The 20503-nt window shown below is 41.3% G+C and overlaps 2 protein-coding genes across 2 annotated transcripts; both read left to right on the top strand.

Moving 5' to 3' along the window:
- Positions 1 to 7650: 7650 nt before the first annotated feature.
- LOC140995029 (trans-1,2-dihydrobenzene-1,2-diol dehydrogenase-like) lies at positions 7651 to 11129 on the top strand. Its single transcript, XM_073464916.1, has 7 exons — positions 7651 to 7740; positions 7869 to 7980; positions 8075 to 8238; positions 9311 to 9563; positions 10213 to 10337; positions 10542 to 10692; positions 11020 to 11129. The coding sequence occupies exons 1-7, from the start codon at positions 7651 to 7653 to the stop codon at positions 11127 to 11129; spliced, it is 1005 nt and encodes a 334-aa protein (XP_073321017.1).
- Positions 11130 to 12824: 1695 nt separating this feature from the next.
- dhdh.2 (dihydrodiol dehydrogenase, tandem duplicate 2) lies at positions 12825 to 20455 on the top strand. The gene is made up of 7 exons (XM_073464727.1): positions 12825 to 12952; positions 14543 to 14654; positions 14894 to 15057; positions 18643 to 18895; positions 19511 to 19635; positions 19848 to 19998; positions 20277 to 20455. Exons 1-7 carry the CDS (start codon positions 12863 to 12865, stop codon positions 20384 to 20386), a joined length of 1005 nt encoding a protein of 334 aa, XP_073320828.1. The 5' UTR covers positions 12825 to 12862; the 3' UTR covers positions 20387 to 20455.
- The last annotated feature ends 48 nt before the right edge of the window (positions 20456 to 20503 follow it).

The following is a 20503-nucleotide window of genomic DNA, read 5'->3' on the forward strand; positions in this document are numbered from 1 at the left end:
GCTGTGAACGAGAGGGAGCACTAATGCTGCTGCCCACTCACAAAACTGAAAATGAAAGATGGTGCATATTTAATTCTTTCATTTATTTATTTCAGGGTTCAGAGTTTTACACCGACTCTATTTTAGGAGAAACTGTGCTCGCTTGCTTTGTGAGGTGGTATGACTAACTGGCTGTATCCAATCAGCGTGTGGAGTGACTGCAGTGAAATGTCTTAAACCGCGTGAAGGGAGTTGCTGAACGAATTCAATAATTCCCACATAAGACAGAGCTTGCACTCAAAGAGATCCCAGCGAGGTGAAATCCACTTCCTAATCCCCTGCCAAAAACTCTGCTGGAAAAAAAAGGAGAGAATTGGTTTTTCCCTGTTTTTATGTTGGTCGGCAGTAAGGCTCTGGAGCTCCATTAAGGATCCTATGCTGCCTTTCTCTCTCTCTTTCTCTCTGTGGCTCCCCCACTGACACTTCTACCTCCCTTCACCTCCCTCTAAAGCCCTAAATCACTTTGACTGTGGACAAACATCCAGTTAATAAACCTAACAGCCGGCAGGGAAGTGCTAGCCTTGCCCATATGTGCATGTGTGTGTGAAGAGAGCGGGCCAGAGTAACCTACTGTATCTGTATATGAAGTCTCCGGGGAGGAAGGAGCACCGTATCTGATACTGATAGCAGCTTGGAGTGATAAAGCCATCCACCATATTTTCCAGAACCACCTTTAGACGTAGAAAGCATCCACACGGAGTAACGACTGTCTGCTGTATGTGGGAAAATATTTCTCAGTGTTTGTATTTGTGTTGAGCTCCAAAGTGCTGAAGACATGATTCATTATCTGTGGCACAATGATGATGAGGCGTCAAAGCCAAAGCCCAATTTAGGTATGGATGTTCTGTGCTATGTCACGGCTGAGAGGCTGGGTCACACAGTTTGATATGCAGGTGCACAGAAGCGCAGGGTTTCCTGCAGCAAGCAGGCAGCTCTCTTGTCAGAGGTGTACCGAGGCATGACACGTAAAGACACACACACACACACACACACACGTACACATCTCCCCTTCTCGGCAGCTATCCGCCGCAGGACGGCTGATAAAAATATCACAAGCCCTATCAGGCAATTAAACAGGGAGACGCAGCAGCAGAGTGTGTTGGCTGCTTAATGGCTTCAGCCTCCCAGCACAGGAGCCCGGGTGACTGGCCAACAGGGGGGATACAGACCACTGATGGAGTGGGAAATCAAAAGGTGGGTGAAGCAGCTACATTGGTCTCAGTGAACAGTTTTTCTGTCACGTGGTAGAAGGGGTGCTTCGGGAGGTCTTACCACATACTGAGGAAACGTTTCTGTGGAGAAAATAGGATTAAACTTTGAAGTTAAGTTGCACAAGAGATTAATTGTCAGTATGCATAAACATATTTTAAATAAATGTTTGGATAGTTTGACTACAGCTTTCTAACAACTCATAATTTATACGTTCTCAAATCGTAGGTTTATTAATGGTTCATGAATTGTTTGGTGATCTCTTATTCATCCCCAATAAGCAATTCATGAGAACAATGTTTGGGCTGCCAGGTTGTGAAAAATCCTTTTGGCTGGCGCTCTTCTCCTCAAAACCTTCTCTGTATTTTTAGCTCTTCTGTAGCTCTTAACAAATGGTTTGTAAGTAGTAACTAATGGGTTTGTTAAAAGTTAATAAGTCATTTATCAATGCCTTAAAGATTTGTAATGATCCATTAAAAAGACAAACTTTCCCTGTCATTTTAGCCTCTCCACTGGATGATAAGGCTGCAGAGCATACCGACCACAGTCCACTTATCGACAACTTAATGACATTTACAACTGCAGACTCATTGCCTGCTGACATATAGAGCATAAATAAATTATTTATTAATCATCAATACATCAGTTAATTACAGCTCATAAACCCCTTGTTAAGAATGGTTGTATGCACTTATTTTATCCTCCTCATGGAGCAAATATATCGACATATAACTTTCCTGATTTCTTCTCTCTGAATTTAATATATAGACCTAAGTCATTACGGGCTGCTGATATTTCTACTATCTTGAAAAGGTGGGAGCATCTTGCAGAGGATGGAAACGTGAGTGTTAGCAGGTATCTGCTCTGCTCAAAGGTGGGATGAGCGATTCTGGAGAAAGATAGTTGATTGCTGAGTCTCATTCCCAGGCAGTTTAATACGAATTCACTGGGAATGAGACCAACCCAGTTGCTAGAGTAAATGTCGGCAATGTAAATATCCAAACCATGGATATGTGATGAACCTTTATGTTTCTTTATGGTGCAACTTCAATTTTATCTTGGGACACGGATTGAGACGCCCTGAATTCACCTAAAAAATATTGATCTCCACAAACGCGGCTGGAAAATGTCCCGAGGTCACTTTAATTGCCCTTGAGCAAGCCACTCCAGTCACCACCAGCTCTGATGCTGATGCTCTGTACCCAACACTAAAGTCTATGGCCCTGGACAACTCTACACTAGTTTCACTTCATTTTATGACCACATTGAGGACAAACATTGCAATCTGAGATCACAGGAACTTTTGGCACATAGACACCATCCCCCTGATGCTGTTTCACCTCAAGACATGATGGATCTACACTCCATAATGGACATTCTTCAAACTCAAATGGACACCATCAGCTGGGTGGTAGAGGTTGGTATCTGCCCCTTGTCTTGGCTCCTGGCATGTCTACCACTCTCACCTCAGGTAGGGGTCTCTGTGATGGACTCCATATCGCCTCACACAGTCTCAGCCAGCTGATACAAGGTGGCACCACCGTGGACTTGGATGGAGACACGACTTCTTTTTGGATCCGTGTGTGTGTGTGTGTGTGTGTGTGTGTGTGAGAGAGAGAGCGAGAGAGAGAGATACAGTAAGAAAAAAGAGAAAGGGAGCGACAGTGAGTGTCCCATGTTGCCTGGATTCAGGCTGCTGTTAATGGAGACAGATAGTACTTACTCCAGTGGAACAACAGCACTGATAGACTACACTCCTTGCTTAGCACTCAAACAGAAATAAACAGTCACCACAGGGGCAAAAACCTCTCCTCAAAGGGCCTTATTTGTTGGCTGGAAAAACCTCTTTCAGCTCCATTAGATGTACACATTACGGAAAAAGAGGAGACATACTCTAGCACGCTTATAACCATAAAACCTCACCATGCTAAACCCATTCTCCTTGTATATCTGCCTGCAACTGTTGCCCCGGAGCAACAACAACTGCTACTTATTTAGAGAAATAAAGATTTAACCTCAATAGGACATTAAAAGTGTTGCATTAAAGTAAATTTAGCTTGAAATTTGCTTTGAGCGTTGGTTCTCAAGGGATACATCCTGAGGCTCCAAAAAGTTCTTATTCCCGCCTTGAGGAGCGAGAAGGAGATCGCTGAGAAGCCAATAAGCGGGGCTTCTTGGAAGACTGTCAGCTGCCCCTGCATCTGGCACATTTGAACGAGGTGGCAAATGTCACTTCACATGACGTGGACGTCTCATTACTCTTAAGAAGCACTTCCTCGTTTCCTCTCAAGTCCCATGGGTTCCTTGTGTCTCTCCATGCATCCTCGGTGAGAGGGACTAATGCTGTGCTCCAGTCAAAGTCAAAGGTCGAAATTTCCTTGTTGACATTTCCAACTCCTGATCTCCAGGCATTCCAGTTCATGATGCCAGAAGTTAACAAAAACTTGGCTGACCGTAACAAGATTATGTCTCTTTGGCAACTGTACACACAACTCAACCCCCAGCAGAGCTGCCACCTTACAAATTTAAACGAAATAGAGAAGGGAAAATGACAAATGAGGTAACGAACGCTATTATACATTTTATTGCACAGCACTTTAATACTTGGAAATGTAATTAAATATTCCATTTACTAGACTAATACAAATACATCCTACCTCCTCCCCATGGGTGCTGCGATTGTTGACAACTGCTCCCTCATGAAGTCGAGTCGACTGATTTGCCCCGAGGTTACAAGAAGGTTCTGAGTTGTTTTGAACGTAGCATAATGCTGCATTCAGGTGCTCCTCCGTCCCATTTTCCAAGTTGGGAGAGCAAGGAAGAGCAGAGGAAACAATACAATGACTATACAATACATGACTTTGGTAAAAGTTTCGTAACACCAACCAAACTTTCTCAGACATTCCGAGTTGTTGTTCTGACTTCAGAGGGCATTCACGTGAATTTTCCCAGTTGGAAATGCGTTTTTCCAATAAATCAGGCGCAAGGAAAAGTAACGCAAGTGAGGGAAACGTGAATGCAATTTAAGAGAGACTTGGGATGTAACCAGAAGCAATGTGCACTGCTAGCTTATTCTTTACTGTGTCATTAAGGCAATAAGTATCATGGGCTAATACACAATACTGACTTTAAGAAAACAATAAACTATACAATACCCAACCAGCTGACATGATGCTTCCCTGTCCACTGAACATGAGTGTTTTCCGCCACATTAAAGCATACAGAGAGAACTCGCCTCACCATGACCATGGTAAATGTGCATCTGGCTGACAAAACCCGAGTGTGTGTTGAAAATGAAGAACAGTAACTAGATGTAATATCTCTACTGTATGTGTGGCTGTATTCAATCGACATCCCGCTCCCCTCCCCATCAGCAGTAACATCCAGATGAAGGGCTGCTAAGTCAGCTCTGGTCCAGCCTGCTCTTGCTCCACAGCCTCAGCCTCCCAGTGTGTGTGTGCTGCGGACAAAGATAGGACTCTCAAAGGGCCAGCACAATGCTGGGCGGCTCAAAGGCTCCCATTCCTGCTCGCTCCCCTCACTCTCCCTCTATCACACTTCTTCTAATGGAAAAAAAATAACCCGGCCCACACATCAGAACATGCTGTAGCATTGACAAAATGACTTATTACTCCTCGCCGCACACTTCCCTCTCCCTCCCTGGATTCATCAGGCTCCCAACCTCCCCTCAAAATGGCTGGCACCTCCTGGCGCTTGTCTAGCCTGTCACCCTTCCTCTGCAGTGACCTTGAGACAGAGATGAAGGAGTGATGGTGCTCCCATAACTGCTGCAATACAGTCCCCCCCCCAACAAAAAAAAATACACAGAGGCAAGATGGCTCTCACTTACACTGACAGCTGGAGGAGGGGGGGAAAAAAACCCTCTGCATATCCGCATCAATCAAAATAGGATTAGGGTGCCTCTCTCTGGTCCTTTTTATTTCCCATTAACTTGAAGTTGCTGATGAAATCCAGAGGTGTTGAATGGTAACTGGGGGTTGCGGGGATACAATGTAGCTTTTACTATCTGCAATAAATAAATCAAATTAAAAAGACAACAACATCTATATTGTTGCAAAATAACAAGCTAAAGTATTGGCATGATCGTTAACAGAGTGTTAGTGTGGAGGCTTTATTGTAACACTGATGCATTGCCGCTGTCAATGACACAGTGGGGGCAGACTCTTCTCTGACAGATGAAATGACGTGACAATGTGTGAAACAAAACTGTCTGCTGTGATCAACCACCTTCACAGGCAAAATTATCCACCCCCTCCGAGGAAAATGTTGTGACCGGGGCACGTGACCCATCGGATGCCATTCTACCATGTCCTGGTGGAGTAGGGACGCAGACAAGAGATGATGCATGAATTCTTAATCAAATAAAGACAGTGCGAAGTGATAGGAGTGGAAGGCAATCGTCCTGGTCATGCTGAATTAATGAGGCACCGGCTTCCTTCCGCATGCCAGGTTTCTGAATGACTCGGCTCATCACCGCTCACTTGCTGGAGCCTTCTTTACCGTCTGAACGTCAGGGCCCCAAACGCCACCCTGCGATATCCTCTCTTCAGCCACAACTGAAGGCACGATAAGTTTACAGGCCGATTCTCCTCATGACCTTGAGCTCGTGCAGGGGAGGGCGGCTCTCAGCAGGAAATTTTGAGTTTTCAGTCTCCGCTGAGGAGTAGGCATCCATGGCTCAGCTGATGGGTGAGAGCGATGGGGTCCCTGTGAGCGGCTGTCAGGTAACCCTGTCCAAAACACCCTCCTCTGACCACCTGAGCCTCAGCGCCCGTCTGCTGGCCGTCGAGTCAGGCGGCACAGAACCAATTCATCACTTCACACCAATTCAAGAAATCCAGTTGTACCTCCTCACTCACACTTCTACCTCTTTTCTTAACACCTGTGGGGATGTCACCGTGCAGCCCTGCCAGAGAAATGCTGCTGTGTCCTTTCCCCAGACAAAGTAAAAAAAAAAAGAAATAAAAGTAAAAATGACTTGTGGAAGAGTTGGGCATTCCCATGGCAACCAGGTCCTGTGGTAGAGGCAGGAATATCAGGCCAAGCCCAATGCCATTTGCATACAAATTGCCCAGCTGGCACCTTGTTGTTATGACAACGGCACACAGCTCCCAGAATTCATTTGGAAGTGAAATACAAAAGGAAGGCAGCCAACGAGGAGTCATTGATAAAATTCCTTTTCATTTGTAATGAAGACGTTACTGACACTATGTTCTCACGTGAATCCAATCATCATATAATACCTGCAGGAAATGAGAAGAAAAAAAGTCATATACTATATAAGATAATGATTTTGAATGTAGGTCAGATTGAGTGGAAAGGTAAATGGGTATATATGTGCTGCATGTTCACAGTCATTAAATATGTTTCTAACACTTGGCATCTTACTATCCAGACATGACAATCTGCGTTTCTTTCTTGACAAACTCATCTACAAATTCCACATGACCTCTGGAAGATACTTTCCAAAGTGCATCCGTCTTTTCCTTGGCTCACCTGATTTTGCAAACCTTTATATAATTCCTCACAACGAGCCATGCCAAATCCACAGAGCTTGAGAGAGAAAGTAAACTCCGCTGACAACACAGTGTCCTCTGCTGGCAGCATGCGGCAGGAAGTTTACACAGCCGCCTGTCCTGCTAAACGGATAATATTTAGCTCAAGGGCAACTGAGCCGATGCTTTTCCATAGTCATCCTGGCTCAGCTTACTGGCCAGTTAAATTACCCTGCTGTGGACTCCGATGAGCGTTCTGTGAACCCAGCATATCTATTTATCCCAGCCAGCCCCACAAGACCCTGGTTTAATCATTGGCTCCTGTGCGGTTGTCAAACCATCACAGGCTAATCAGTGCCTCTTTCTGCAGGAAACAAAGCAGCGCCTTGTTCCAATACTTGACCTGTACTAGTGTGAGAGAGTGCTGATCTATGGGCAAGGTGAGCCTTCGCCCTGTACTCATTAAGCTGTGCATTTTTTCCTTCGTTGCGTTAATGATGAGGGCCCCGATGATAGTCCTGTTACAGATTGTTAGAGACAACTGGTGCAAACCACCTCAGCCCGTATTGAAAGGTCTGTGTCAGCAACAACACAACAACACAGCACTGTGTGTGTGTGTGTGTGTGTGTGTGTGTGTGTGTGTGGGGGTTATTTGTGTTGCACCTTCTAGCTCAGGGTGGGAGCAGAAGGAAGGTGACACATCCTGCCTCCCCAGCATATAAATGCAGGAGCCTTCTCGCTCAAGTGCCGCTGGCTCCAAGGCATGACAGTTTAGTCCGTTTCTTCCCCCGAACGTGCAACCTTTCCCAAGGTCACAACTTGCCAGCAGCTCAGATCTTTACTAAAGCACCATCCTGCTCATTTGTCACTTACCATCCAGTTTGACATGGCAACCCGGTGGGGAATCTGTGGTGCGGGGAAGATCAGCCATGACTTCAGCGTGGCCATGAAGACTCTGCCTTCTGGAGACCACCAGGTACTCTATCCAAACAAACCCCCTACATCTTCATCGTCACACAGGATGTCAACCCTCGCACTGAAAAGAGCTGCTGACAGAGCAGCACAGTGATGAGTATGTGTGTGTTTTTTCTCTCCTGCGTGCAGATAGCAGTCATTGCATCGAGGAGCTTGGAGCGTGCCAAAGAGTTTGCCAAGAAGCATGGTATTCCTAAGGCTTACGGCAGCTATGAGGAGCTGGCCAACAACCCAGACATTGGTGAGTAAAGAACGATGAGCGGCCTGGCTGCACGGGCAGAGATAATGGCGTGTTGCTGTTTGAAGCTGAGCCTGGAACATCTGTGTGCTCACAGACATTGTGTACCTGGGAGTGCTGCACACAGAGCACTGGCGAGTTGGTCTGCTGTTCCTCAAGGCTGGGAAGAACGTGTTGTGCGAGAAGCCTTTCGCTATGAACTCCAGACAGGTGAAAGACCTCGTCGCCGCAGCCAAGAAAAACAATGTCTTCCTGATGGAGGTAAGATTGAGGGGATACCATCAGGCATGTACACCTTTGCCTAGAGGCCACTCACTGTATGTGGGTATTTTATTGCAGGTGCAAGAAAAAATAGTGTGCTTAGAGATGAAACCGGTAATAATCTTAACACACATCCATCTTCCCTTTTAGGTATCTTCAGAAATGTAAATGTATCATTTAAAAAAAAAAAGAAAAAAAGAAAGAAAAGTAGAATTTTAACGATTTTCCTGCTGAGATTTAGGTAAGTATAGTGATGCCACATTCTGTATGATGAATATTAAGCTACAGCCAGTGATCAGTCAACTAAGCTTAGCTTAGCTTTGTTCCCATGTGAACAGGAGGACACAGCTAGCCTGCCTCACATACCAGCACCTTTAAGGGTGACTACTAACCCTTGCTAGTATATTTGTATCTAATTCTTCATGCTGTATCTCCTCTTCATCTTAGAGACAACAACAATATTACATTCCTGCAGAAAAGGAGGCAGCAGTTTCAGGACCACTGTTCTGAAACAAGATTTCACATGGTAATAAGGGAGCAGTAGAGTCCCTGGTTGATGGATTTTGCTGCCTTCGGAGAGAACAGGGCTAGCTGTTACTCTATTTCTAGCCTTTGCTCTCAGATAAGCTAACCAGCAGCCGGTTGTTAATTTACCGAACACACAATTGAATAGCATCAATCTTCTCATCTAACTATGGTCAAGAAATCAATTAAGCATAACTCCCAAACTGTTTCAAACACTATTGCTGGCTGTTAGGCATTGAGACAACACATGTTAAAGTTTGTTAACCACATCCAGTTGCATTTAAGGTCAATGGTTGCATTGTAGTGCCATGAGTGCAGACATTTTAAGCACAGGAGATTCATGTAGGAAGCAAAAACCATGAACGTCCTGGGAATATTTTATGACTCAGTACAGGAAAACATCATGTCATGTCATGTTTGACCAGCACATCTGCCAAAGTATCATGGGAGGTGGAGGGAGTGGAGAGCTGAGGTAATAAACTGCTGCTCAGGTGAATCTCTGTTTACTGTTGTGGTGGTGCTAGGTTGTCTGCTCTGTCCCTCTCAGGCCATCTGGTCCCGCTGTTTCCCCGTGCACGCTGAGGTGCGCAGGCTTCTGGCGGAGGAGGCAGTGGGGGACGTGAAGCTGGTAAAGGCCTACTTCGGCTCCCCTCAGCTCCACATCCCCCGCTCGGTGGAGAAAGAGCTGGGCGGCGGCGCGCTGCTGGACATAGGAGTGTACTGTCTGCAGTTTGTGCTGATGGTGTTCAACGGAGAGAGGCCAGAGTCCATCCAGGCCACAGGGGTGCTGCTTGACTCAGGTATGATTCAGCACACGCAGCGGAGGTGTCAATTAGTATCATTAACCACAGAGCGTCAATCAGTGATCACAAACTGCCTATTGAAACTGCTTACCATAAAGGAAAGAGACGAGAATAAGAATCCCTGCTGAGTGACTAAACTTAGACGGAAAATCACTTTTTTATGAACTGTCCAAAATGTAAACACCTCAGGGAATAATTCTTCACACAGAAAATCCCAGACTTATCTTTAAAATGTCAGACTAATCCAAATCCTCCCCCTGAGAATACAGTAATACAGTAAAAGTGGCAGGGGAATATGTAAGTGCATGTCTTACGGCAAGATATCCTTCAGTGTAAGACCATCACATCACGCCGTGCATTTAATGAGCATTTTCTCATCTTTTACTAACCTCTATGGAGCATATTTAACAATTTAAAACATGACAAAAAAATGTGTGTGAATATTTGTGACCTTGTCTATTTTAATCGCAAAGTCATGCAAATAAAGCGAAATAGAAATGCTGCTCTTGAACTGAACTCAGCTGATAAAAAAATACATTGAATTGACCTGAAGTGAACTGAACGGGCTGATATCAACAGCAGCACTGTTAGCTGCTCACCAGTTTTACATTGATTTACTTACTACTCTTTTTAAATGTTTTGTCAGGGGTGGATGAGTCAGTGGTCGTGGCGATGAAGTTCTCCAGGAACAGGATGGCCCTCTGTGCCTTTTCGATCTCGGCTCGCCTTCTGAACGACGCCGTCATCAGCGGCACCAAGGGCTCCATTAAAGTAGGGCTATGCTAGTCTTGTACAGGAACATTTGACTTAATTAAGAAATGATTGAGACGTGCAAAAACTGAGTTGACTGCTAATTACTTTCACATTTAATTAAATTGAAGTATGCGGGACAAAGATCCATACCTGCTTCATTTGGTGATTTACGAGTTGACTGATTGGATTAACACAAGTGCATTTCCTCTTCGACCCCTCCAGGTTCTCGGCCCCATGCACTGCCCCACCACGCTCGTGGTGAACAACAAGGAAATGGAGTACCCTCTGCCTGAACCCTGCCTCCCTCTTAATTTCACCAACAGCACCGGGCTTCGCTTTGAGGCAGAGGAAGTGAGGCAGTGCCTGCTTAAAGGTGGGTCATAATGAAAGGGAAGTTGTGTATTTTTCTACAAAGACAATGGCACATTTTAGTGTTGTGAGAGAGCAACGCTGCAGTTTGGTGAAATGATTGCTTTCCTGAAGCTTGAGATTGATTCACAATCAATGCTGTTATGAGTCCTTGGTGTGTCCTCTAGCTTATACACTCCGTATGGTTGTGCCTCCTATATTAATTAGCATAATCCTTACATCCCTGCTTTGACATAATTTATGCTTCATTGTAAATATGTGCATAATTTAACCGTGGTTATAAACAGACTTTTCAGTCAGTGTGATTTTTAAAACTCCTCTTCTCCTGCAGGACTTAAAGAGAGCCCCCGGATGCCTCTGGCAGACTCCGTCTTACTGACAGAGATCATGGATGAAATCAGGAAACAGGTGGGAGTTGCCTTCAGCCAGGACAGCCAGTGACATCACTCAAAAAGCCTGGCTGTTTCACCTGACCTAAACCTACTCAGATGGAACAGAGGGAGGGGAGCTGCTCGAGGCAGGCTTTGGATCTTTGGTATAAGAAGATCACTCATGGCGCTGTGTGACAAAGCCTGAGCAGACGCAGTGTCACTGAGGCAACTGTGATTTGGATAACACAGTGAGATGCCACTGAATTAAAGATACAATCGGCAAATTATTGAATATATTTCTTTCTCTTGTTTTTTCCCCCCAACATCTTAAACACCGATTAGAGCTCGCAACATTGACATTCTACATCAGAGCCACCATGTAAACACCTTGTAGGTCCTTGTCATACAGCACACAAACACCGTCAGTGAAAAATAAAAGTGGTAGAAAACAATCCAGATAAATCACACGATGTAAACAAATAGAGCAACCATGTGTAACCCTCCTGTCATCAAGTCCTGGGCCCTTTAAAGACAAACACAGCTGTCACCGTGCAGTGTGTGATTGATGAATCCAATAAAGGACTGATTGTGAAAGCCTTGTTTCATTCCAAATATCATCCGCCGGAGAGGAAAGAAGAGACTTGGAGTGGCACATTTGAATCAAAGTGTTCTGTCATGTCTGACCCCTGCAGCCGTGTACAAATAGATTCATGTTCTCCGAAACAAAAATAGGTTGCACTGTCCGCTTTTCAAGGGTAGGACAGAGAGAAAGGCCTTTATGAGTCAGCAAAGAGCATGCCTCATTTAATACTTGTTCCCAACCTTTTGGGCTCACAGGAATCCTAAAAACTGGAGGTTATCTGGGTTCATGCAGGATGCAGTCTATGAATGCAAAATGGCACATTTTAATGCATCAACATTACTTTGCCTACTTTATTTCTTTTTCATGCACATATTTATTCAAGAAGAAAATAAACATACATACTGATTTCTCTCTGTGCCACAACTCTAACCCCTCACATGTAGTCATTTTAATAAAGAGGTTTAATAAACGGACCACCCAGCCTTATGCAATATGATGAATATCAGCCCGGACAAAGTGACAGGTCCCTCTGCATGTCTGCTTTTGGGAAGGCCGTTTTGTGACTGACCTCCGACCACATTTGGTCATTACATGGGGAAAAAAAAAAGTCACCCTGAAAAGCAGCACAAGAGATGCAGCTGAGAGTTAAAATACCAATGTGTTATTACTTATTATTATTATTATTATTATTGTTATGTAACTTGACTTAACCCAAGCGAATCCCAAGGGAAATTGTCAGTGAAGCACGATACAGAACAATTCACATCATTAGTGAGTAGCTGCCTAAAAATAAAATACAGACTGAGGTAAAAAATAATAATAATAACTGTAAAATAGTAAATGGTAGATTAGAAAAAAGATTAAATAATAATAATAATAATAAACATATTCACACATATAATGCAACTCAAAGTGCTTCACACAGACCAAAAACAAAAACATAAAACGCATAAAAAATATATATCAAAAAATAAATAAAAATAAAAGAATACAAAATAAAATAGAAACAAAATCGTATTTGTCTTATGATCACTATCTGGAGGTCACGTTTTTGTATCTGTTTGTTAGCACAAATCATCATCACTGTCATCATCATCATGGCCACATCATGATGTTTGTTTTTGTGCTACGTCACACAGTCAAAACTGATACCGTGGCGCCACCTTGCGGCGTAGAGCTGCCACTGTAGCCGACACCGAAACTGTCAGTGTCAGTCCAACATGGCAACCAGGTGGGGAATCTGCGGCGCGGGGAAGATCAGTAATGATTTCACGGTGGCGCTGAAATCTCTTCCTCCTGGAGACCATCAGGTATCAGTATGAGTAGACGCGTAGACACGTGGTGCACCTCGTGTTTCAAAATGCAGGATGTCGGTGAGAGACGGTGAGGTTCGTGTGATCCGCCCAGGCGTGGTGTCAGCAGTTTGTGACGCTCTGAAGTTCACGCCATCAAAACCAGGCCTACATGAAACGACGGACACGTGTAATCTGCGGCTCTGAGGAGCTAAATAACACTTAAACATGACATCAGGGCGTTTTAATACATTGGAGGCTGAAGTTTGCAACATGTCGAGCACTTTGACATCCATTTGTTTTTTACCGTAAGTATGAAAAATGGGCATCTTTTTTTTTTTTGCGCTCAACCGCAAATATTACGGTGATTTTTTAAATTATTTTATTTTATTTTTTATTTTTTAATGCTATTATTACAGCAACGAATAAATTGCGTCAAACAGATTAAAAGGAAGCCTCAGATTATGCACCATTAACCGATTTACAGACAGACTAAATGTAATTGGGAGACAAACGTAATTACAAATGTAATTGAAATTGCCAATTAAGTTGTTTAGCAATGAATTAAAGATGAGTTCTGTGAGACATAATTTATTAATTGAGTAATGCAGAAAATGTAACATGATACCATATTGAGAAGAGCGCATTGTCAGTAGTCAGACAGCCCTCACATCAGCCTTCAGCCAAGATTACAGACTGCAACAGGTTAGATAGTAAGTTGGGGCCTTTCATTAAGATGGAACAGGACCACCTCAATAAAACATGTTTCCAAACTGTATTGACAGGTTGTGGCTGTGGCAGCTCGCAAGTTAGAGGATCTGAAGGTCACACTATCAAAATCAGGCCTAAATGAAACGAGGGAGACATGTAATCTGCGGCAAATAACACCTAAACATGACATCAGGGAGTTTGAATACATTGGAGGCTCAAGTCTGCAACATGTCAGCACTTTGACCTCCATTTGTTTTTTTACCGTAAATATGAACAAAATGGGCATTAATTTTTTTGCGCTCTAAGACAAATATTACGGTAATTAAAAAAAAAAAATCTTTCCTTTTTTTTCTATTATTGCAGCAACCAATAAATTGAGGCAAACAAATCAAAAGGAAGCCTCAGATTATGCACCGTTAACTGACTTACCACACTAAATGTAATTGGGAGACAAATGTAATTAAAAATGTGCCAATTATGTTGTTTAGCAAAGTATTAAAGCAGTGATTAAAGATGAGTTCTATGCCAGCAAGACATACATTTATTAATTGAGTAATGCAGAAAATGTAACATGGCAGTTCTGATACCATATTGAGAAGAGAACATCGTCAGTACTCAGAGAGCACTCACATCAGCCTTCAGCCAAGATTACAGACTGCAACAGGTCAGGCTAAATAACACCTACACATGACATCAGGGAGTTTAAATACAATGAAGGCTCAAGTCTGCAACATGTCGAACACTTTGACATCCATTTGTTTTTTACCGTAAGTATGAACTAAATGGGCATCTATTTTTTTTGCCCACACAAATATTATGATACTTTTTTTTTTTTTTCTGTCATTAAGATGGAACAGGACCAACTCAATAAACCATGTTTCCAAACTGTATTCACAGGTTGTGGCTGTGGCAGCTCGCAAGTTAGAGAATGCACAGGAGTTTGCCAAAAAGCACAGCATCTCCCGAGCATATGGCGGCTATGAGGCGCTGGCCAGAGATCCAGACATAGGTGAGTTTCTGTCACACCGTTTGAGCAGCAGATGTTTGGGATTTTCAGCTTCAGGACACTTCAGTCAAAGCTCAAACTAACGGTAAACACCAACCCTCAGCCATCTGTTGAATCTTCACTAATTTTCAGTTCAGTTTGACCCACAGCTGTTTAAATCTCCTGTTGATATTTGACTGCTTTTACGTGACAGAGTATGCTGTCTTTTACCAGTGTGCTCTCTGCTTCTTGTGTGTGTGCAGATGTGGTGTACATTGGAGTTATCCATCCATACCATCTGAGCACCTGTCTGCTCTTTATGAACGCCAAGAAGAATGTGCTGTGTGAGAAGCCGCTGGCCATGAACACCAAGGAGGTGAAGCAGGCCCTGGCCTCTGCCAAGATGAATGACGTCTTCTTCATGGAGGTACGGATGGTGCTGATAAAAAATGACAAAAAAAAAAAAAAAAAAACATCTTGATTCCTTTAATTTCTTCTCCATTTTTGTTAGAGCTCTTATTGGAGCTTACAGCATTTTTGTTGAAAAAGAGTGACTGAACAATGACTGCAGTATTCTTATGTGATGCTTCTATTCCTGTTAAAGTGCAGTCTGAGACTCTATAAATCTATAACAAAAAATAGTTTTTCTTTTTTCTTTTTTTTTTACAGTGATACTTATTTTATTACAATTTTTAAAATGAAAATATAAATCATTCTTGTGTATACAATACAAAACATAACATAAATGATTATTCTTAACAAAAATGACAAAAATGGCACAAAAATGCAGTTTTTTTTCCCTTAAATTTTGAGAAAAAGTTAAGGGAAAAAGTCAGAATTTTTTGAGAAAAAGTTAAGAAAAAAACAGAATTTGTGGAATTTTGAGAAAAAGTTAAGGGTTTATTTTCCCTTAAATTTTGAGAAAAAGTTAAGGTTAAAAGGGAACATTTTTGGAGAATAAGTTAAGGAAAAAGTCAGAATTTTAAGAAAAAGTTGAGGGGAAAAAAGTCCAAATTTTGAGAAAAAGTTAAGGGAAAATAGTCAGATTTTTTAGGAAAAAGTTAAGGGGAAAAGTCAAAAAATTTTGAAAAAGTTAAGGGGAAAAGTCAAAATTTTTTTGAAAAAGTTAAGGGGAAAAGTCAAAATTTTTAGAAAAAGTTAAGGGAAAAAAACAGAATTTTTCAGAATTTTGAGAAAAAGTTAAGGGCACAAAAATGGCACAAAAATGCATTGATTCTAATACGGGTCATTTTTGACCCACTTATGGAAGCTTGGGGTAGTAATACAAAAACTAAAAAGTTTTAAAATGTATAGAAGGTAAATTAAAATTTTCAATGGCATCACATCAAAAACATGTTTTTGAGGAATTTTTCAGAATTTTGATAAAAAGTTGAGGGGAAAAAAGCCAGAATTTTGAGAAAAAGTGAAGGGTTTTTTTCCCTTAAATTTTGAGAAAAAGTTGAGGGAAAAAGTCAGAATTTTTTGAGAAAAAGTTAAGAAAAAAACAGAATTTGTGGAATTTTGAGAAAAAGTTAAGGGTTTATTTTCCCTTAAATTTTGAGAAAAAGTTAAGGTTAAAAGGGAACATTTTTGGAGAATAAGTTAAGGAAAAAGTCAGAATTTTAAGAAAAAGTTGAGGGGAAAAAAGTCAAAATTTTGAGAAAAGTTAAGGGAAAATAGTCAGATTTTTGAGGAAAAAGTTAAGGGGAAAAAACAGAATTTTTCAGAATTTTGAGAAAAAGTTAAGGGCACAAAAATGGCACAAAAATGCATTGATTCTAATACGGGTCATTTTTGACCCACTTATGGAAGCTTGGGGTAGTAATACAAAAACTAAATTTTTTTTAAATGTATAGAAGGTAAATTAAAATTTTCAATGGCATCACATCAAAAACATGTTTTTGAGGAATACCTGGAATATGAAATGATAACAAATTTTCATTGCGAAGATATTGCAAGAAAACAATGTCAACCGGGTCATTTTTGACCCACTTGTGCATCTAAGGGTTAAGGGAAAAAGTCAGAATTTTGAGAAAAAGTTAAGGGAAAAAAGGCAGAATTTTGAGAAAAAGTGAAGGGTTTTTTTCCCTTAAATTTTGAGAAAAGGTTAAGGGTTTTTCCCCCCATAAATTTTGATGAAAAGTTAAGGGAAAAAGTCAGAATTTTGATAAAAAGTTAAGGGGAAAAGTCAAAATTTTTAGAAAAAGTTAAGAAAAAAACAGAATTTTGCGGAATTTTGAGAAAAGGTTAAGGGTTTTTTCCCCCTTAAATTTTGAGAAAAATTAAGGGTTTTTTCCCCCTTAAATTTTGAGAAAAAGTTAAGGTTAAAAGGGAACATTTTTGGAGAATAAGTTAAGGAAAAAGTCAGAATTTTGATAAAAAGTTGAGGGAAAAAAAGTCCAAATTTTGAGAAAAAGTTAAGGGAAAAAATAGTCAGATTTTTGAGGAAGACGTTAAGGGGAAAAATCAAATTTTGAGAAAAAGTTAAGGGAAAAAACAGAATTTTTCAGAATTTTGAGAAAAAGTTAAGGGAAAAAAGGTAAATTTTTTGGGAATAAGTTAAGGAAAAAGTCAGAATTTTAAGAAAAAGTTGAGGGAAAATAGTTAGATTTTTTGAGAAAAAGTTAAGGGGAAAAGTCAAAATTTTGAGAAAAAAGTTTTTTTTCCCCCTTAAATTTTGATGAAAAGTTAAGGGAAAAAGTCAGAATTTTGATAAAAAGTTTAGGGGAAAAGTCAAAATTTTGAGAAAAAGTAAAGAGAAAAAAACAGAATTTTTGCGGAATTTTGAGAAAAAGTTAAGGGTTTTTTTCCCCCTTAAATTTTGAGAAAAGGTTAAGGTTAAAAGGGAACATTTTTGGAGAAAAAGTTAAGGGAAAAGTCAGAATTTTGATAAAAAGTTGAGGGGAAAAAAGCCAGAATTTTGAGAAAAAGTGAAGGGTTTTTTTCCCCCTTAAATTTTGAGAAAAAGTTTAGGGAAAAAAGGTAAATTTTTTGGGAATAAGTTAAGGAAAAAGTCAGAATTTTAAGAAAAAGTTGAGGGAAAAAAAGTCAAAATTTTGAGAAAAAGTTAAAGGAAAATAGTCAGATTTTTGAGAAAAAGTTAAGGGAAAAAAGTCAGAATTTTGAGAAAAAGTTAAGGGGAAAAGTCAATTTTTTTTTAAAAAGTTAAGGGAAAAAAACAAATTTTCAGAATTTTGAGAAAAAGTTAAGGGAAAAAAGGTACATTTTTTGGGAATAAGTTAAGGAAAAAGTCAGAATTTTAAGAAAAAGTTGAGGGAAAAAAGTCCAAATTTTGAGAAAAAGTTAAGGGAAAATAGTCAGATTTTTGAGAAAAAGTTAAGGGAAAAAAGTCAGAATTTTGAGAAAAAGTTAAGGGGAAATAGTCAGAATTTTGATAAAAAAGTTAAGGGAAAAAGCCAGAATTGTGATAAAAAGTTGAGGGAAAAAAGCCAGAATTTTGTGCCATCAATGATGGCTGCATTCCATTAAGGTGAGCTGGTTCCAGGGCTCTTGTATTGGTGCATGCAAACTGACATGGCTTACTGGGACACACAAGTCCAAATGTCTGCTGTGAAAAGGGACTGCAAGACTGTACAGTCTGTCACTCTGGAAATTATAATGGCGTTTATCATATTTTGCATTTAAAGACCCTGAAAAGTTCTTCCATCAAGAGCATCACTTTGTGTTGAAAAGTGGCGGGGACATAAGAGCTCTAAAGAAAAATCTAAAAAACTAAAATGGTATTCACTATATGCACTTTTGGGTCCTACTATCAAATAAAGGGTTAGGAATGTTTTTTTTAAGTTTTTTTTTTAACAAATTATGCATTTATAAAGTGATGGAGGCAAAATATTCCATTTCGCAAAGTGGTAGGGACATGTCCCCAGCATCCCCAGTGTAAATGAAATCTATGCCGTCATGTGATTTTCCTGCAAACCCTTGTTAATAATTTAAGCTGTGAGTTAGTGCCTATAAATATAACCATATGTTGCCTCCTGTCCTTTGCTCTCAGGCCGTCTGGACTCGATTCTTCCCGGCCTCGGTGGAGATCAGACGACTGCTGGCCCAGGGGGAGATAGGCGAGGTGAAGATGGTAAGATCGGAGTTTGGCCTGCCGTTGCATGATGTGGCAAGAGCGGTGCAGAAGGAGCTGGGTGGAGGAGCAATACTAGATCTTGGCGTCTACTGCCTGCAGTTCACGTGCATGGTGTATAATGGAGAGAAGCCAGAGAGCATCCAGGCCACGGGGATCTGCCTGGAGACAGGTGATGAAAAAGAGACCAGTAGGTTCTCACAGATATGATTTCTTAAGTCACCTCGTTAACATGTGGAGGAGTGGTTCTTTCTGGGTTCAAAAGTACATTAAGAAACCTCTTGTAATGTTTGAGTCATCCTCCTAACCACCACTGCTTTCTCTTTCATCAGGTCACACAGGTTGTTACCCATTGACCTCGGTTGTATACTTCAGTTTGCAGCTCCTCATATGATAGCAGATGGGAGGTTTTAAGTTGGAGCTTATGAATTCTTTACTCCGGCTCTCCTACTGTTGATTTGGGAATTTTTAACCAAGAGAGTGTCTGAGGGAGTCTGATAAGACTTCACCTCTTATCTCTGTTGCTTCATTTATTTTTTTATGTGTTGACTGGCACAATAAAGGTTAAGGGTTGATAGTGCTGCCCAGCATTCATACATACAGGCTTTGTCTTCGATATAAAACACAGCAGAAATAAGTGACTTATCATTCTGTTTGCAGAGGACACATGGAACACACTACAACAGCCATTTATGTTGCACTTTTTAAAACCAGGTCTCTACATTCATGTCATTAGTTTTCTGGTCTCTTCATCAAATGTGAATCATATATTTGTATGTTGTTGCAGGAGTGGATGACACTGATGTTGTCACTCTGAAGTTCTCCAACAACAGGATGGCAGTGTTTACCACTTCTCTTGATGTGACGCTGCCCAATGAGGCCGTTATTGTGGGCACAAAGGGCACCATCAGGGTAGGTCATCACTGCAGGGCCGCATGACCAAAATAAAATTCAAATGCTGTTCCCTTTCACACTATGTGCTGTTGTAAAGTCATACAAGGACGAGTGTGAAGCAACTTAAGAGGGAAGTTAGGAAGTTGTGCAACACAAAGAAGAAGTATTCACTGCACAGACTACTGCATATACCATTACTGTGAAAATATCTTGTTGCATACTGTTTTTAGATCCCTGAGCACATGTGGTGCCCCACAACATTGGTGGTGAATGGGAAGGAGACCCAGTACCCGGTGCCAGAACCCCATTTGCCTCTAAACTTCACCAACAGTACAGGGATGCGTTACGAAGCAGAGGAGGTTCGACAGTGTTTGCTCAAAGGTACTGTGACGTTTAGCATATCTTAACCTGCATTTATTATTACTGCAAGGGTGTATTACCCTGTTGACCTTGATGTTTAAAACAAGCACAATAATAGGCATGCAATTGTCAGATTTATGAATGTAGAGGCCTTTTGTTACTTGTTAAACACATACACACCACAGGGTGGCATCAGAAACACTGAACTCTTAATGGCCCTTTTACTATGTTCATAGTGTACGTGCAGACTTCACAGTACACTGTATGTCTTCTCACATATCTATGATTTCCCCATGCAGGGCTGAAGGAGAGTGCAGTTATGTCCCATGCTGACTCTGTTCTGCTGGCTGAGGTGGAGGACGAGATCCGCAGGCAGATAGGGGTGGTGTACAGCCAGGACAGCCAGTAAATCATGAGTCACATTCCCTTGTTGTAAACAGCACATTTATGGTGGAGAATAAATCATCATTTGTGTTCAGACTGCGTCTTCTTTTTTTTCTGATGTGGCTGATCATGATCGGTCTCA

This window comes from Pagrus major, chromosome 4 (assembly GCF_040436345.1).
Source record: "Pagrus major chromosome 4, Pma_NU_1.0".
Taxonomy (NCBI): Eukaryota; Metazoa; Chordata; class Actinopteri; order Spariformes; family Sparidae; genus Pagrus; species Pagrus major.

What these genes read in the sequence shown, in the direction of transcription:
- LOC140995029 (XM_073464916.1), top strand. Translation starts at nt 7,651, where the DNA reads ATGGCAACCCGGTGGGGAATCTGTGGTGCGGGGAAGATCAGCCATGAC. An exon ending in AGGGGTGCTGCTTGACTCAG is followed by an intron (nt 9,564 to 10,212) that starts GTATGATTCAGC and finishes ATGTTTTGTCAG; the next exon opens with GGGTGGATGAGTCAGTGGTC. An exon ending in GAGGCAGTGCCTGCTTAAAG is followed by an intron (nt 10,693 to 11,019) that starts GTGGGTCATAAT and finishes CTTCTCCTGCAG; the next exon opens with GACTTAAAGAGAGCCCCCGG.
- dhdh.2 (XM_073464727.1), top strand. Translation starts at nt 12,863, where the DNA reads ATGGCAACCAGGTGGGGAATCTGCGGCGCGGGGAAGATCAGTAATGAT. An exon ending in TTCCTCCTGGAGACCATCAG is followed by an intron (nt 12,953 to 14,542) that starts GTATCAGTATGA and finishes CTGTATTCACAG; the next exon opens with GTTGTGGCTGTGGCAGCTCG. An exon ending in TCGACAGTGTTTGCTCAAAG is followed by an intron (nt 19,999 to 20,276) that starts GTACTGTGACGT and finishes TTCCCCATGCAG; the next exon opens with GGCTGAAGGAGAGTGCAGTT.